Source organism: Lepidochelys kempii, chromosome 3 (genome assembly GCF_965140285.1).
Source record: "Lepidochelys kempii isolate rLepKem1 chromosome 3, rLepKem1.hap1, whole genome shotgun sequence".
Lineage (NCBI taxonomy): Eukaryota > Metazoa > Chordata > Testudines > Cheloniidae > Lepidochelys > Lepidochelys kempii.
In genome coordinates this window covers 126,924,032-126,942,654 of record NC_136382.1, presented here as the reverse complement: position 1 = coordinate 126,942,654, position 18,623 = coordinate 126,924,032, and the positions used below count along the sequence as shown (strand labels likewise).

General features: G+C 42.0%; 2 protein-coding genes across 3 annotated transcripts in view; both read left to right on the top strand.

Moving 5' to 3' along the window:
- The window catches only part of SFT2D1 (SFT2 domain containing 1), a 46,266-nt gene extending 38,013 nt beyond the window's left edge, over positions 1–8,253 (top strand). For both annotated transcript variants that reach the window (XM_073337896.1, XM_073337897.1), the window contains 4 exons: positions 1,754–1,789; positions 2,770–2,828; positions 5,104–5,133; positions 7,545–8,253. In XM_073337896.1, the coding sequence (XP_073193997.1) occupies positions 1,754–1,789; positions 2,770–2,828; positions 5,104–5,133; positions 7,545–7,584 (165 nt within the window). In that variant the 3' untranslated portion in view covers positions 7,585–8,253. The remainder of the gene's footprint in view (positions 1–1,753; positions 1,790–2,769; positions 2,829–5,103; positions 5,134–7,544) is intronic.
- Positions 8,254–13,975: 5,722 nt separating this feature from the next.
- PRR18 (proline rich 18) lies at positions 13,976–17,323 on the top strand. Its single transcript, XM_073337895.1, has one exon. The coding sequence runs from the start codon at positions 14,265–14,267 to the stop codon at positions 14,964–14,966; it is 702 nt and encodes a 233-aa protein (XP_073193996.1). The 5' UTR covers positions 13,976–14,264; the 3' UTR covers positions 14,967–17,323.
- The last annotated feature ends 1,300 nt before the right edge of the window (positions 17,324–18,623 follow it).

The window sequence follows — 18,623 nt, the reverse complement described above, 5'->3', positions numbered from 1 at the left end:
ATCTCCGCCGGCGGCCAGCATGCATCCGATGCAGTGAGCGGTAGCTCACGAAAGCTCATGCTCAAATAAATTGGTTAGTCTCTAAAGTGCCACAAGTCCTCCTTTTCTTTTTATGGATACTTAGTGTGCAGCAGGCTAGTATGGGGTCGGCCAGGGCCGTCCCTACAGGGGTAGTGGGGTCCGGGACACATCCGCCTGGACGCTCTCTCCCCCTGCCTGGGCCAGTGTAGTGACACACACGGCTCCCTGGCAGAATTTCCTATCTAGGTTGTACTGAGCAGGCACAGTAACCTCTGCTGATGCCTACACCGGCCTAGTGCCCTCCCGCACTCTAACCCCATCGCGCCCCCCCCCCCCCGGGTCAGCCTATCGGCTCTGACTCTGTGGGTGCTCCAGGGCTGGTGGGTGCTGAGCACCCGCTAGCGGCCCCATGGATTAGCACCTCCCCTTCCCTCCCTGTGCCTCCCACCCATGACAAACAGCTGTTTCATGGTGTTCAGAGAGGCTGAGAAGGAGGGGGGATGTGGCGGGCTCAGGAAAGGGGGCAGAACTGGGTGGGATGGGGCCTTGGGGGAAGGGGTGAAGTGGGGGCAGGGCCTGGGGAAGAGCCTAGGGCCGAGTACCCCTCGGCAGTTTGAAAAGCTGGCGCCTGGTCCCGCACTACAGATGCACACTGAAGCGCGGGGCCTCCTCAAAGCATGGGGCCCCGAGCAGTTGCCATGATTTGCCATACCCAAGGGTCAGCTCTGGGGTCAGTTTACATTCCAGTTTGCCAGGAGCCAAGTATTCATGTAGACAAGCTCTTAGAAACTTTGAGCACAGTTTCAGTGGAGTGAAGAGGACAGAAATCAGATTAGGGGAAATGTAGTTGGATAAGGATCCCAAGGCAATGGTTAACTGTATATTTCTGCATTTTCTACTAGATAAATTCTGTGACTAATCTGGGATTATAAACCATTTCATTTTTAATCACTTAATTGCAATGTTACACCAAGGAAAGCTGTATCATGAAGAAAGGGTAGTTGGAAAGCATAAATGTGTAAAACATGCAGGAAAAACTATACATTACAGAGATTGACAGTATTTCTAGCAAGATACTTTAGGCTCTTCATGGCCCATACTCTGCCCTGAAGGGAAATCCTACTTTTCAATTAACGACACTGTACTTACAATTGCAAATCTTTTGATTTTAATTAGAAAAACAAATTACTCTGTTCATAAATTTGGCCCTTACGCTATTTGGAATCATATTACAAGATACTGAAGCTAAATATACTTGGCATCCTCCTTTGTCCTATTAAAATGCAAACTGACAACTGATAGGAAATAACAAAGAGCCACATGAGTAGCTTGAATAAAGTTTCATCTAAGCTTTTTTTATTGAATACAAAACAGCTGCTCCCTAGTGGGCCTCGTCTCACTATTACTGGGAGACAAAAACATTGGCAGAAACCAAGTCTGTATTTGCCAAATACAATAATTGTGAATGGATGTTTTTAACAGTGGATTGTCCATCATAATGCTAGTGTCTGTCTTGTCAGAAGATGGGTATTGTGAATTCTAGATTCACAGTGACACTGTTTTTGGCATTAATTCTCAGGATTAAGTTCAGACTGATGCTATAGAAAAGCCTATGGATTTCCTTATTACCAATGGTGCATATGAAAACGCTGATGATTTATTGAGAACATGTCAACTATTTGCTTGATTGGATATTTGCACACTATACCCATTGGTTTTTCTTTTTCCTCAGTTGTGTTTGATATTGACTCTGTGTGCTGTATTCTGGGTAAGTGATATTAACTCAAATCCTCTGTCCCTTTTAAGAGCAAGCTGGTTTGCCTAGATTTTTGGCTGTGGTAACACTCTGTGGTTCATCTAATGTTTAAGAGCGGTTCTGGGATTGTCTCATTAAAGCTCAATGAAGTCAGAGGGATAGATGACCTTGGGCAGGAGTGGTGTACCTAGCCTCTGTTTGCCAGAAGCTGGGAATGAGCGATGGGATGGATCACTTGATGATCACCTGTTCTGTTCATTGCCTCTCGGGCACCTGACACTGGCCACTGTTGGAAGACGGGATACTGGGCTAGATGGACCTTTGGTCTGACCCAGTAGGGCCATTCTTATGTTCTTATGAATCATTTAAACAAATTCCACTTTTAATGGAAGTGTGCAACATTGGTGTTTGAATTGCATTTAGTTGGTGGATGGCATTGAGCATCTCTGCTACAGAGCAAGAGCACTCTTACAACTGCATATTGTGGGAAAGGAGTTGCAGAACATAAGATCTTAAAATGAGTAAAGGAAAACAGAAATGATAAACTTTTGTATAAAAGTATCTTCAGCCACCTCAGATCTATGCTTTTGTAATTCAAGTGTCAATACAAGGGTGAAGGTAAACATGTATCTGAAAAGAACATACACTGTAATGTTGCACAGATCAAATATGGATAGTGAATATGAAGGAGATAGTAGTTGGTAGTTGGAATTCTTTGTTCTGAAGAGTTTCATAACTAGGGAAGACTTAAGTTGCAAAGATGCTAATTAGCTCTCTTCAGTTGGAATGATAGTCTAACAATTGATTATGGTTATTGCAAAGGAGAAGGAGATCTGTTTAAGCTCCTAAACCTTCATAAATAAGGAGATTGACCATCATGGATCAGCTAAGGTTTTGGAGTGAACTGGATTGAGTAGGCTAGTAATTTTAGTTACTAAATTAAATAATTTTGTACAAATCAATTTTAATCTGCAATTTTTCTTTTGTTTTAGTGGGGTAAGAAAGGTTTGGCCCTGCTATTCTGCGTACTCCAGTTCCTAGCAATGACCTGGTAAGCCTTTTTTAAAATTTATCTTGAATTGTTTATCACTTGCCATATAACCTTGACATGTAATTAAGAGGTACATATGAAAAAAGATAGGGCCAAATTCTTTCCAAGTCACATATTGCTCTAAATTGTGTTGTGTATGTGCAGTTTGGCAGGATTGAGCTCAAATTATCTTGCGGACAAATGTCTGATAGCTTTAGATATATGCTAGAAAATGTGATCCTTAATTCACTGGGTCTGAGAGTGAGTGACTCTATATCCTGATGAGTAGGGTGCCCACCTGAGAGGTGGAACACCTAGGGTCCAGTCCCCTTGCTCTAATGACTGTTTTAAATATTTATGTATCTAAAGTGCACAAGCTTCAATTAAGAGAGGCTGATGGAGAGCCACATCAGAATATCCTATAGCCCAGTGGTTAGGGTACTCTCCTGAGAGGTGGGGAAAACCCGTTCAAGTCTCTTCTTCCCATCAGGTGAGGGAATTGAACCCAGCTCTCCCACATCCCAAATGAGCCTTCAAAGCACTGGCCTAAAAGTTAAGGAAGGTACCACCTACTCCTCTTCGTTTGGCAGGATTTTGACTGGGGACCAATGTGATAGGCATGCTCTGAACACACATACCGGATTGGGTCCCACGGATGAGAGAGGTTGATAAATGCCTGTTTTCCCCTGGCTTTGTGGATCACACTGGGGATAGGCATCTGGATGGTTAGAGCAAGGCAGCAGTGCATGTGCCCAGGGGCAGAAACTTAAGCACCTAGGGAACTTTTACAGATGAAGCTTAGGTGCAGTGCGGGATGGGGTGGGGGTTGTGAATCACATTAGTGCCTAAAATTGGGACTTAGATATGCAGGTTCCTTTGTGGATCTGGGCTGTGGTGATTTTCCTATATGAAAATCAGGTATGGTGTGCGCATCTTCCCTATTTCAAATACAGGAACATTTATCAGACACTGGACAATGTGTGGTCCAACCTTTAAGTTCTCCGAACCAAAGGGAGGCAGATATTGGGCACTGGGTTTGGCTGTATGGCTAAGCTTGGTGTCCAGTGCAAGGGTGAGGGTCAAAATGGCTAGTTCCCAGAGATAAACAAAAGAAAACTCTGAGCTAACTGGTAAACCCTCTTAGTCTGGAGGAAAAAGGGGAGACAGTAAGTTCCTGCGGAGAGATGGCTTTCAAATGTACCCTTTTGTCCCCTCTCATGGGAGGGAAGGAGGATTCAGAAGTAGGCTAAATGCTTAGGAGTTAGGCTGAAGCGGGCGAACCCTGAGAGTTTGTTGTTTTTATGGAGACCATTTAATGTTGCACTGGATCCAAGTAAATAATAGGTAATTGGGGACTGGTGGAGATTAGGGCCTTATAACTAAAACTAAAAGTTAATAAAGTTGTGGTCTTTTGATATCAAATCCATCCCAGTGTCTGATTAGGACAAGTAGGAGAATGAAACACAATTTCTTCGAGTACTTGTTCATGTCCATTTCATGTCTGGTTCAAAGCCCTGACAGACTTAATCGCCCAAGTGTTAGTGCACCCATTGATAACAGCCCGGATGCATCTATGTCTACTAGGTCACATGGCAGCGTGTACATATGTGGTGTGGCACGCACGCCTGCACCTCAGACAGCTTCAGATGTGGCTAACATTAGTGTACTCTCCGAGCAGGAACAGGCTGGATTCCATTCTCACCATCCTAGTGTCAGTCCTGGCTTCCCGGAAGTGGTGGTTCGGGTCTGACCCTAACCTGAGGCCAGGTCTAACTACCACTTCAGGGAAGCCAGAACACGTTGTTATAAGAGCAAAATTCCATAAAGTAGTCTTACTCTACAGCTATGTGTGCACTATACACACCACCAGGTACATATTTGCATAAACTACTTTTGTTCTATTCAAACCAGACAATGATGTCTTTGCTGTCTTGATTTCTGGGAGGATTGTAGGTTTCATATAGTTCAGTAATCAGTCTTCAGGAACCAAAGTTAAGAATCCTAAAGTGATAGTAAATCTCCATATTACATTTTGTAGTGGAATTCGTATTCAATGGAAGTTATATACTACATAGCAACATTCAAAGAAAAAAAGGAGACCAGAATCTCTTGGCAGTACACTTAGTTCTTGCAGAATCCTTTTATTTTCAAGTGGATGTAATTTGAATACGTAATCCTGTTACAGGGTTCAATATACCAGTCTGCTTTTGTTAATTCTGGACTAAAATACTGAATTGATATGTAGAAAACAAATGAAACCTCTCAAATTTTAACTATTGTTCCTCTCCTTTTTCAGGTATAGTCTCTCATATATTCCTTTTGCAAGGTGAGTCTCTTTTAATTGCCCTCATTTTATAAAAATAAAAGTTAGCCTATTTAGTTCTAAATTTTTTTTCAAAAGTGTAATTTTCTTGAAAATCACATCTTTTAACTTACTAATTTTGAAAAGTCAAATATAATATCCTCAATCTTAATTTTTTAGCATTTGGAGGATAATTGTTTTTGAATTAAAAGTTGTACCATCTGTAGGCTTGGAAGGTTTAGATTTTTATTGGTATGTCTGTAAACATCAACTTCATCGTATATGCACAGATAAGAAAATATTTCCATCAAAATGTACAAATAGGCAGAGTAAGAAAAATGCTGCTTGAGAACTTACTAGAATGTAATTTTTTTAAGGATATTTATTGTGTGTTTTGACATGTGATGTTGACAGTTTGTGTATTAACAGTTATAAAGTTTGAACTTTTTGAATGTCCGCATCTGTCATTAAAAAATTGTCTGAACTCTAATAATTTCTTGCAACTGTGAACATTTAAATCAATAAAAATAAAAAAAAGCTTAAATAAACATTTAGATTATGGGTCAAAATTATAAAAAATAAAAATTGAATTCTGCCAAGTCTACCATAATGAATGCCTGTTCTGAAGTTTAAGTTGGGTGCGGATAAAGATACTCAGCAATTTGCTTGTTAAAGCATTGTAGCATTTTTTTTCTAGATTTAATCCCCCAAATAATTGTTTGTTATAATATGATACAATACTGCTTAGTTTAAGGATATTTCCTACATAAATTTGCATATACATTTGACAATATTTAGTAGCTTAAATGGACACAATGAATGTGAAATCTAGTCAGTTTTAAAAAATTAAATAGTTTGTTACTAAATCTGTTTTTGAACCACTTGCCAGAGTTTGTGGTTTTGCCATTTTCCTGTTTTTTAAAATCTGCCCCACCATTATTCCTGTGTGAAAGACCCACGTACTTAGGGGAAACTGGCACTACACACAGTGCCATCAAATGCATAAAGTAAATTTTTTTTTTAGTTGAATTGAAAGATTAGAGAAACTATAGTGCAATTTGGTCTTTTGACAATAGTATGTTAAAGCACTTAATTCTGAGATTTTTTTTACATTGACTGTCTGCTCCTTTAAATATATCCTGCCTTGCTAAGTTTTTCATAGTACCTCTCCTTTCATCTTGTATTTTCTCACTGCTTTTCTATAATAATCCAACAAAACCTGACATAAGCAACAAAAATCTATGCTAAGACTCTTAAGTGTGGCAGAATTAAACAATAATATAAATTAGTTATAGCAACAGGTGATCTCATTAATTCTAACAAGACTGTGTCTTCAAGATAGTTGCAAACAGTGAAATAAATCCTATTTAAATACTATAACATGTCACCTTAATTTGGACACCTCCAACTTCCCCAATCAGATTACTAGCATTCTAAATTTCTACATTTCCAGCAATCATGTCTCACTTTCTATAGGCTTATTTTTGTTCAAATCAGTTTAATTCATACTACTGTGTTTTAGTATGCTCAAAGATATTAACTATTGGTCCCTGGCCTTCTCTTTCTTTTGTTTGAATGCTGGTCTAATAAAACAGAGTTTATTTGCTTCAGTTCAATTGTTTAGATAATATAAAAGTGTCTATGTAATAAAAACAAAGAACCCTATGATTATTTTGACAGGTTGTTTAAATACTGTACTAGCCTAATACTTTTTCAGGTAACTGAAGTATTTGCTAGTATAAAATGCCATCACAAGTTGAGCTTCATACGTTGTCTGGCTTATGCAAATAGTTGGCTGAGCTATTACATGGTGCCAGGAAATGGTATTGCGTAACTTCTCTAAAGTACTCATGTGTTTTTAATTTATACTAAAAAAAAAAATTGTAGCAACAAAAATACCCCTAATGCGGCTTATTCACTTCCAGTAGAATGTGATCTACCTTATTTTTTAGCACTTGTTTTATTATATAAATCTTAATTCTGGGACAGCTGTGTTGGGGCATACGAAAATAGCTTGTTTCACCTAAACTCAAGAATATGGGATGTGTCCCTGAATTTTCAAAGTGGCTAACAACCAAGTACAAAAATTCTGCTGAATAGTAATTTAAGTTTTGGGAAGATACAAATAAATGAGGCTGAACAAATTCAGACTAATCCAAACGGAACAGTATACAAAATCAATTTACAAAATGCTCATTAGGGAAGCAAAGCCCCTTCAGGTATTTCAAACTCTCCACCGAGATTAATAAGTTATCAGAATTCTGCATCTGACAAGTAATTAAAATTTTCATTTTGTCATCCAAAATAGTGCATAATTGAATTTGTATGTTTTATAACTAATTTTGGGAAATAGAACACAATATTATGTAGTCTGAAAAATATTAGTGACCTGAATGTGGCCTGTAAAAAAATAAATGTTGTGTTTTTTTTTTAAGGGATGCTGTGATTAAATGCTTCACGTCCTGCCTGAGTTAGACTAAACAAAACAAACTATTCAACAGCTTTTAAAAGCCAACTTCATATTTTTGTGAAGTTTACTCAGAAAAATTATGAACTTCCACTCCCGAATCAACACTTGCTGACAGTTTTAGTATTTTCCTTGCCTTTTGCATGCTGGGGATTAAATCATTTTAGCAGAACCAAGTTTAAATATGAGCCAGGTAAGCAGTGTTTTATCCCTGTCTGAACCATTTGGAAACTAGCATAGGTTTAACACTTTATGCAATGTAATCTTAAAACTGTTTGAGTTAGTTTCTGTTAACACAGTTTAATCCCCAATGTAGACAATTCAGGATTCTGGGTAACATATGTAAAAGTTTCATATAAAGTTTTGTCTCATATTTCTTATGTGCAATTACTATTTGTTTACTCTATGCGTTTCCCAAAGTTCAGAATTTTGTAATTATTATAGAGAAATATTTTTAGTTAATTATAGGTGATAGGGCTGCTTTGAAATGTTTGTACATGTGCAGTATGGAGAAAGCGTGGTCTGAACATGAGAGGTCTGGTAAAAGCTTGCTCAGTTTTGTTATACTTACTTTTTAAGCACCAATTTTTTCACTTTGAAACTTAAAATGTATTTGATTAAAATGGCTTATGGATAATATATAAATCAATGATTACAAAATAAATGAATTATTTTAAGTGTCTAGACTATCTAATTTTTAGACTTGAGCCATTTGGCAGGAAAATTAAAACATTATGCTTGCAATATATATTTCACTTTGAAATTAGTCAACACACTTTCAGTTATTACTTCAAATCTCTTTTGCTATCCCCTTTCCTATCTGTCAGACTAAAATAATTGTGTTGGTACAGGTACTTAACTCAAACTGTCTCAGAATACAAAAGTGACTTTAAAACCTTTAATTTTTATTAGCTTTTTTGAAAAAATGCTCCTGGTGGTTTAATGTACATGAAGTGAATATATAACTATGTGGAATAGTCGAATAGGACATTCAATAAGGACAAATACAAAGTACTCCACTTAGGAAGGAACAATCAGTTGCACACATACAAAATGTGAAATGACTGCCTAGGAGTACTGTGGAAAGGGATCTAGGGGTCATAGTGGATCACAAGCTAAATATGAGTCAGTGTAACGCTGTTGCAAAAAAAGCAAACATAATTCTGAGATGTATTGTAAGCAAGACACAAGAAGTAATTCTTCCGCTCTACTCCATGCTGATTAGGCCTCAACTGGAGTATTGTGTCCAGTTCTGGGCACCACATTTCAGGAAAGATGTGGACAAATTGGAGAGGCCAGAGAAGAGCAACAAAAATGATTCAAAGTCTAGAAAACATGACCTATGAGGGCAGATTGAAAACATTGGGTTTGTTTAGTCTGGAGGAGAGGGGACATAAGTTTTCAAGTACTTAAAAGCAGGAGGGAGAAAAATTATTGTTCTTAACCTCTGAGGATAGGACAAGAAGCAATGGGCTTAAATTGCAGCAAGGGCAGTTTAGGTTGGACATTAGGAAAAACTTCCTAGCTGTCAGACTGGTTAAGCACTGGAATAAATTGCCTAGGGAGTTTGTGGAATTTCCATTATTGGGGATTTTTAAGAGCAGGTTCGATAAACGCCTGTCAGGGATGGTCTAGCTAGATAATACTTAGTCCTGCCTTAAGTGCAGGGGACTGGACTAGATGACCTCTAGAGGTCCCTTCCAGTTCTATGATTTTATAAATATACTTTGCTTAGCTTCTGTGAAAGCAGTGTTTTGGGGGCAAGCCTTGGTTGAATATTTTTCCAGCTGTAGCTATTCAGGCATTGAAGAGCAAAGATAAGTCTGAGGATCCTGAAGCTACAGACAACCTAGCTCTTAAATGGCTGATGTTATGATGGTAGAAAGTTCTTCAAGTTTCCCTCTCTCCACCCCGCAGTACCTCCATCTCTTCCAGGTTTAGCTTTAACAAGCTTGTCTTCATGTGAATGTTGACTCCTAGACCGTGGGATGGCTGGGAGATAGTGTTTGCATTTTCTTCGAAGGAAACAGCGTGGTGGCTACATTTTACTAGCATATGCATTCCTGTTGTCTCACAGCTTCATATAGGTGTTAAATAGAAAAGGGCTGGGGGAGAGGATTCAGAGGTGAGGACTCTGGGGGCAGTCCTCTGCCTTCAGGCAGAAGGACAAGGAAGCCATTGTATTGATTAATGCTAAACCCCTATATGTAAGACAACAGCAGCATTCCACTGAAATTTATCAAATGTGGTGGAGAGATCCTGCAATATGGGTATGGTTTGATCAGCAGTATAAGGCATTCTGGCTTTACCAGTCAGTGTGAGATTGCAGGGGGTGCATACCTTCTGGGTAGTCCTGTTGAAGTAGTGAGCCAATGGGGTAGAATCTCTAAGAGGAGGGCTCTCATTAGGTAGTCCTGGTCCCTTCAGTAGGTTGTTTGGGTTGATTAGCTGGGACACAGGGCAGTTGACATTAGCAAACGAAGCAAACAAGAGGGCCTTTCACTGCTCTGGCCTTCCCAACTTCGTTGTTAGTGGTGGAGGGTATCAATAAATTTTGTGTTCATTGCAGTTCCAGCTGGTGACTTCCACAGGTCACCTGGACTGCAGCAATTGTACACATAGTGATGGACATGGAAGAATTTCATGGAACAGCTTGTGGACTCCTGCTGTCAGTTGGAATGGAAATTAAAGGACAAATGAGCACTGGGGTTATGTTTATATGCTTCATAGGATTGCAACTTTGAGCAGTTGTTTCTGGCAGCAGGGGAGTCAAAACCCTCTTTTTCCAATGGGATAGCCATTGGTTTGATTCTCCCAAAACAACAGAAGTTGTTTGATTTTTGGAGACACCTTCCTTTTCTCTGTGACAGGCATGTTGATGTCTTTCTCAAGGGAAGAAGTTAACTTATGGGTGAGCCTGAGCCATCCTACAAAGCCAGGGCTTTCTCAGGCAGTAGGCTGTTCTGGCGGTAGGCCATAATAGGCATCAAGAGTAAATCAGGCTCTGAGAAGGCCTTGTTTTTTTAACCTGGGATTGTTGTGCTTGGAATTTGAGCATCAAAAAGGGGTAAGGCAGGTGATGGGGAGCATTGATGGCCTTTTCTCTTCCAAATTGCTGCCAAATCAGGTTGCCCCAAAATGTTATCCTGTTAGGGAATTAATAAGGTTGTGAACACTTGGCCAAAAATTTCAGATATTTGTATTTGTCCTCATTAGCCTCTTCAATTATCAGTGATACTTTAAGTGCCTATTTTATAATCCCATCTATGCAGAAAGCATGCTTGGTCCATGATAAAATATGGAAAAGGTAGATGAGACCTCCCATTTGACTGACAAGTTAAAAGAAACTAGCTTTGGGCTAAAAATATGCTACAGGTGTTGTTCACAGATGCTAGTTCCAGTTAAACACTTCAGTTGTCATTACCACATAGTCTGAAGTCAAATGCTGCTGATCCACTCGCCTTGTCTCATTACATATTTTAATTGTCTTCATTAATCAGTATTACTGCTTGGTCTGGAGTATCTTATTAATTAGATCACTATCTAGAAAGCTCACTTCTGGAGAACAAGTTACATTCCATGCACATTCTCTTACCAGAAATGTTTTGTCAGTTACGGCAGCATTTATCCTTTCTATAAGTGAAGTGCAAGCATTTCCCCCTCAAAAAAATTGTTTTAAAAATATTTTCATAAAATCAGATGTAACTGAAAACTTTATCATTAGTGAACTGATGTAGGCAGGAACTGCAGCTGTAGGATAGCTTTCAGAGTAACAGCCGTGTTAGTCTGTATTTGCAAAAAGAAAAGGAGTACTTATGGCACCTTAGAGACTAACCAATTTATTTGAGCATAAGCTTTCATGAGCTACAGCTCACTTCATCGGATGCATACTGTGGAAAGTGTAGAAGATCTTTTTATATACACAAAGCATGAAAAAATACCTTCCCCCACCCCACTCTCCTGCTGGTAATAGCTTATCTAAAGTGATCACTCTCCTTACAATGTGTATGATAATCAAGTTGGGCCATTTCCAGCACAAATCCAGGGTTTAACAAGAACGTCTGAGGAGGGGGGGTAGGAAAAAACAAGGGGAAATAGGTTACCAGCAGGAGAGTGGGTTTGTGTGGTGGGGGTGGTAAGAGAACCTGGATTTGTGCTGGAAATGGCCCAACTTGATTATCATACACATTGTAAGGAGAGTGATCACTTTAGATAAGCTATTACCAGCAGGAGAATGGGGTGGGGGGAGGTATTTTTTCATGCTTTGTGTGTATAAAAAGATCTTCTACACTTTCCACAGTATGCATCTGATGAAGTGAGCTGTAGCTCATGAAAGCTTATGCTCAAATAAATTGGTTAGTCTCTAAGGTGCCACAAGTACTCCTTTTCTTTTTGTAGGATAGCTGTTTATCATGGTCTCCCTGTGTCAACTACTTTCCTTATTTCCAGACACTATGCAATAACTGGGCAAGTTGTTTGCATATACAACTGGAATCAACTCCACACAATAAGAAACTTGGAGTACTACAGTTTCAGGTACACTAATGAATATTAAAAAATTATTCCAAGAATGTTGTAATAAGGAATCTCTAAGAACCAGCTGCTACAATTTTTGCTCCAATCACTTGTGAATGGTAGTAATTAATCTCCAGCTGATTAAATCAACATATATTTAATCGTTCATTTTAGTAGTTACATGGCCACATTGTATTTATCCTCCCAGCACTCCTGTGAGGTAGGGAAGTACTACTGTTCCTCATTGTATGGGGAACAGAGGCACATATTGAGCACGTGACTTGTCCATAGCCCCACAGGAAATCTGTGGTGAAGCAGGGAATCCCAGGTCTCCCAAATCTCAGCCTAACAACTGGGTCATCCTTACTCTCCTGCTTTTAACATCTTATCTAATTTGGCTTTAACAATTGTGTCCTTGTTTCCACATTTTCCTCAATTAGAATATCATGTTCTGAAACATTATCTTTGTTTTTGAGCCATGTGATTGCCCTTTGCAAACCGTCCTGCAAAATATTTCTCTGGAGTGGTTGCCCACATTCAATCACTAGCTGTTGTGGACTGTCTTCTTAGAACAATATGATATAGCTACTTTGTTGGCCTGCTTGAAAGAATAACTTCAATTATCTTTCACTGTTGCTCTGACTACTTTTCTTTCTACACTCTGGGTGATCTCATCCATGCTCTTGGTGAATGTTACCTAACCATTGCTCTCTGCTGCAAACTAATGTAGTCCTCCATCCCAACCAGTCTTGCATCTCAGCCTGTCTTACTGATATCTTCTCCTAGCTGTTCTACTAAATCGTCTCACTAATCTAACTTCTCATTTTTCCTCCTAGGTTCTCTCTTCCCTTATCATTGCTGACAATTTCACTGTCCTCCCTATCATTCATGTTTGCAAGCTGTTTTATGTACCTTTTAAAACTGGTCCCATGGTCAGAGTAAGGGGAAGGATATATTGGTTTCTATTCTTACCCATCCATTCAGTTGGGTAGACTTTAATATTGGAATTATTGTGGGAAAGCTAACTCAAAAATGAGTAATACTTTGTTGTGAAAGCAGGGTGGGGAGTTATCACTTTTTTGGGTGGGAGACTGTCTCCAAAACCTCCTTTTGATTGCCTGGGTGAGCCTTTTGATGTTACAGCGATCCAGCAGCTCCTACCAGCGACCATCCAACTGAGGAACAGCAGCTCCCTCCTTCTACCATCCTCAACTGGTAGAAGTTAAGTCTAGGAACAAGACAAAGCTAAGAGCTTAGGAAGGAGGGGGGAGCTTAAGAGACTAGTGCCTATGGCGAGGAGAGTGTGAATGAAGGGTGAGGGGCTGAAACAGTAACGAAACTTCCACTATGCCACCTTATTTCAGAATAAATGTATGGCCTGTGGAGGTCTCTTTAAATTCACCTGTGAATGTAAAAAGGAATTGGTATCTGTTGACTATTTCACTATATTTTAGTAGAGAAGGTGAACCGGTACATCATAAATAGCTGTTTCAAGGGGGAGGAGAGTATGTAGTGCACAGCAAAAAGGGAAAGTGACCATCTGAATAGATAAGGGAAGCATTTATATTTTCTAATTTGAATATATTTAATGTTCTTTTTTTAGTGTATTAGGAACAAATTATTACAATAAATACATATTTTTAAGTGACTTTTTTTAAAATGTAAAAAGCAGTAACCCCCCTTCTGCAAGGGGTACAGTATGCCATCGCACTAGCTTTTAAAACACAGCCTGAAATCCTCTGTCCTAATATTTTACAGATGTAAATGGCACAGTCTCGCTCAAACTGTGCTTACAGCTCTCGCGAACGTTTTGCTCTACCTCTTCCTCCTCAGAGCCAGTCTTGCCTCTTCTATTAATCCTTAAAAAAATCACGCCCTTCCTTTCCATCATGGCTCAAACACGCGGAGGGAGTGATCCGCAGCCCCCCGCCGTGAGTGCTTCCCCCGCCCCTCAGTCCCGCCTCCTGCTCAGCCCCGCCGCTGCGTGTGTGTCTCATTCAGCGGGAGCCAGCGACGGAGCGCGGCGGTCTCAGCACGGTCGCGCTCTCCCATGGAGCTGCAGCCTGGGCACGCAGCCGGGACCGACCCGTCCGCGGGGGATGCTCGGCCCTGCCCGGGGTGCCATCAGCCCTGAGCCGCTGTGAGGAGCAGAGGGGGGTCACCGGGCACCACCATGTCCCTGCCGCCCATCCTGCCTCCCCCAGCCCCGGCCGCTCTCCCCGCCGCCCCCCGAGCGCAGCCCCGGAGGCCGGCGGCCCCCAGGAAGGCGGCAGCGCCGCCGCCGGCCGCCGAGGAGAAGCCGCTGCGGAAGCCGCGGGGGGCGCCCCCGGAGCGGGCCGGTCCCTTCCCCAGCTCCTGGCCTTGCGCCTCCCTGCAGAGGCAGCAACCGCGGAGGCCGGCCCCGGCCCCGCCCCAGCCCCGCGGCCGCTCCTGCGAGAGCCTGTGCGCGGAGGCGGGGGCTGGAGAGGCCGCTCTGCGCTTCTCGCTCAGCCTCCCGCCCGAAGCGGCCCTGGTGCTGCAGCGCCGCAGCCTGGAGAAGCAGCGGGGGCGGCCGAGCCCCTCCGCCGGCCCCGAGCGCCTCCTGCCGGGCTCCCGGAGCAAGGCGGCGGCGGCGGCGGCGGGCTCGGCGCGGAGGGGGGCCCGGGCCGGGCCAGGCTCCGGCCCGGGGGACTTGCGCGCCCTGCTGAAGATCTCGCTGCTGAACGAGCGGCACCGCTACGACGACGTGGAGTACGAGGAGGAGGCGGCGCCGGGGGCCGCGGCGGACGAGGGGCTGGTGCGCAAGTGCACCGAGTGGCTGCGCGGGGTGGAGAGCGCGGCCGGCCGGGAGCGGGCCGACAAGCTGGAGACCCTGCCCCACCTGGGGGCGCTCTGAGGCTTGGGGGGAGTGCCCTGCCCGCCCCGCCAAACACCCCCTCTCCCTGCCCTGCCGCGCGCAGCCGGGGAGCGCTCCGCCCCCGCCCCTCCTCGCAGCAGTAGCCGGGGGGCTCCCCGGGGGATGTGCCGGGGAGCGGGGGTTCTTCTTCTCTCATCATGAACCCCCCCGGGAAGCTGGACAGCACCGTGTCCTGCTCCGAAGCCACCTGACGTCTTCGTCTCCTCAGACTCAGAGTCACGGAAAGCGGAGTTTTAGTGCCAGGTTTAACCGCCCGCCCTGCTGCTGCTATCCGCGCCTGAGGAAACTGACTTGCGCTTTGGCCCGCTGGAGGCGGCCGGCCGTTCCAGGCGCTACATAAAGGGGGTGGAAATGTATTTATAGCTGCTGTATCCTGTGCATTTTCATTCACATCTTGTGGGGAGAGAAAAAAGGGGGCTGACTAATCAGTGTTGTATAGATGCTTCTGATCCGGCTGGGCTGCTGGATGCTTTTTATCTGAAATCAGGAGACAAGAGTTTTTAATGGATGATGGACAGGACGGGGAGGTTAAAATGTGCAGGTTGGGGGTGTTTGAATGTGATCAAATGTGAGCAGAAACCAAGACAGACGTTCTCGGCTAGTTAACTTACTGTAAGGCAACAGGTGCTTCATCTGCTGTATTTACTTCAGTGTGTGTTGTAGCAAAAGCTGACTCCTGACATTTGCAGGAATTGTTTATGATCTCTGGGTCTGGGTAGGGAGAGGAAGGTGGGAGAAACTTGTTTAAACTGTGGAGCCTTTATCAGAAACTGTCACAAAAGTGTCTTTGTGTTAAACAACAAAAGGCAGTCAAGCAAAAAAGGAAAACAAAACCGCTGTGCAATACAGGGCCTCAAGACAAAGTGTTCAGTTACTGAAGGATAAATGTACTGATTTCCTTTTGAAAAGAAACTACTTTGTAAATAGAGGAAGGGTACATTGATTTTGTCTGTTTGTACATAAAGGAACATTTTTATTTATTTGAATAAACTATTAAAGCCTTTTGTGTTGCAACAGCAGCACCTTTGTAACTGTGAATGGGGCTGTTTCTTAATCTGTTGCAGGTATTTGATTGCATTTAGCTGTGGGATTGAGAAAAAGACAAACAGTGATTACACAATGATAAAGATGGGCTGATAATATGCAGAGAATGTGCAGCTTATTTAGGATAATTTTAATTTCCTTCCTAGACTAAAATGCTCAGAAGATTTAAAACCTAAGAATTGGAACCAAAACCCTTACAGGTAGGGCCCTACCAAATTCACAGCTATGAAAAACACGTCACGGACTGTGAAATCTGGTCTTTTGTGTGCTTTTATCCTATATTATACAGATTTCACAGGAGAGACCAGCGTTTCTCAAATTGGGGGTCCTGACCCAAAAGGGAGTTGCGGGGGGTGGGGGTCTCAAGATTATTTTAGAGGGGGTCACAGTTTTGCCACCCTTATTTCTGTGCTGCCTTCAGAGCTGGGCAACCGGAGAGTGGTGGCTGCTGGCTGGGAGCCCAGCTCTGAATGCAGAGCTGCCACCAGCAGCAGCACAGAAGTAAGGGTGGCATGGTATGGTATTGCCACCCTTACTTCTGTGCTGCTGCGGGCAGGGGCGCTGCCTTCAGAGCTGGGCGCCTGGTCAGCAGCCACCACTCTGCAGCTGCCCAGCTCTGAAGGCAAAACTGCCGCCCGCAGCAGCACAGAAGTAAAGGGTAGCAGTACAGCAGTCTCCCCTACAATAACCTGGTCATTCAATCGATGAAGTGCGTTTTAGCCCACGAAAGCTTATGCTCAAATAAATTTGTTTCGTCTCTAAGGTGCCACAAGTACTCCTGTTCTTTTTGTGGATACAGACTAATGCAGCTGCTACTCTGAAACCTACAATAACCTTGTGACACCCCCACCCCCAACTACTTTTTGGGTCAGGACCCCTACAATTACACCATGATGTTTCAGATTTAAATAGCTGAAATCATGAAATTTACTATTTTTTAAAATCCTATGATTGTGACCAAAATGGACCATTAATTTGGTAGGGCTCTACTTATAGGAAGATTAATTAAATCTAATGATTGTGTTCAAATAAGCCTAATAGCGGGGATTCAATGAGATGGATAGCTGGCCATGGCTTAGGGAGTGTGCAGAACAGAGCAGGTTAAGATGAGACCTTCAACTGGTTTGCACTCAACATACAGAGCTGTAGCTCTACATATGTGTGTGATATATATGGAGCATTTACCTGGGTGTACAGTTTGAAAAAAATGGCATTGTGCATGAACAGTGTATGAATGTTCTGACACTTATAATCACATTATGTCTAAATTAAACTCTTTCTGACATGTTTAAGGGCACTTGTCTTGATTGAAAAATATGACATTTTAAAGTTGCTACATGCTAAACATATTTTAGTGGAGGTGGAAACCCTTTCTCTCTGCTCCATGCTATTCAAAAAACTTAAAAATGCACAGCAAATAGTATTTAACCAAAATTTCCCCCCATCATTGAGACTAAGAACAAATGTAAAAAACGTCAGTTGAAAGGGCAGTGCCGGCAATAGGCATAAGCAGACTAAGCAATTGTTTAGAGACCTGAGCAGCTCAAAGAGCTCCCCATTTGCTTTTTTAGTAAGTGTTGGGGGGCACCCCAAAATATTCCTGTTTAGGGCCCCCAATGGGCTCGCAATGCCTCTGAAAGGGTAAGTCTTAAAATAAAGTTAAGGGTGTGAAAACCGGCTGATAACTCAAGAGTCTCCTCAGGTACTTGTTGCCACAACAATACTGTAATTCACTAACTTAGAAAATTCATAAGTAAATACTTAAGATGCTGTGGCAAACCCTTCATAAGAAATAAATTTGTTTAAACGTGTATGAACATGTTAACTTGAATTTATCAAGTATGCTGTAAAGTACTACTACGTGTTAGAAATTAAAAACTATAAATGTGGCTTTGATGTAAAATGTTTCATGGTACTTTAGGAAGGATTCACTTTTTATGCATATTGGTTTTAGCTTTTTATGCAGTGGATTACTCTGCCATTAATGCAGCAGAGCAGAAAAAAATTGCCTGTGTTGGCAATGCCGTGAACTCCCAGGAGATTTTGTTTTTACAGATAAATTGCTCAAAGTGGTCGTGTATTTTAGCTTCATTTTAAATGACATTTCATGATTGAAATAGCTCTTTGATTTTGTTCCAGAAAGTTGGGCCTTTTCATACTTTCCTAATATAAGCCACAAAACCTACACATCTGGATGTCTACTAATTAGATACCAGAGTGCTGGTGGCCACTGTAAAAAATAATTCCCTAATCTGTCACAAATGTGAAATAGTGGTGCTCAGAAGCCCAGAGAAAAATGTGATGCATGAGAAAATAAGTCAAATAATTGAGTGTTATTAAAAATCAATTTAGAGGCTGCTTTGTAATACTGTGTATGAAATGTAACTGTCACATAAAATTTCCTTGCAATCTTTTAAAACAATGCATTGCACATAGCCTCTGCCGTAGCTGTTTGATTTAATTTTCAGTACAGCACGAATATTAGCACCTTGAATCCATTCAGCTCTAGCAAATAGAAATTCACTACACAAATCTGATTTTTACTGGATCAGTCTTGGACATCCTTTTATGGCTACAGTGAAACCAGAGGCA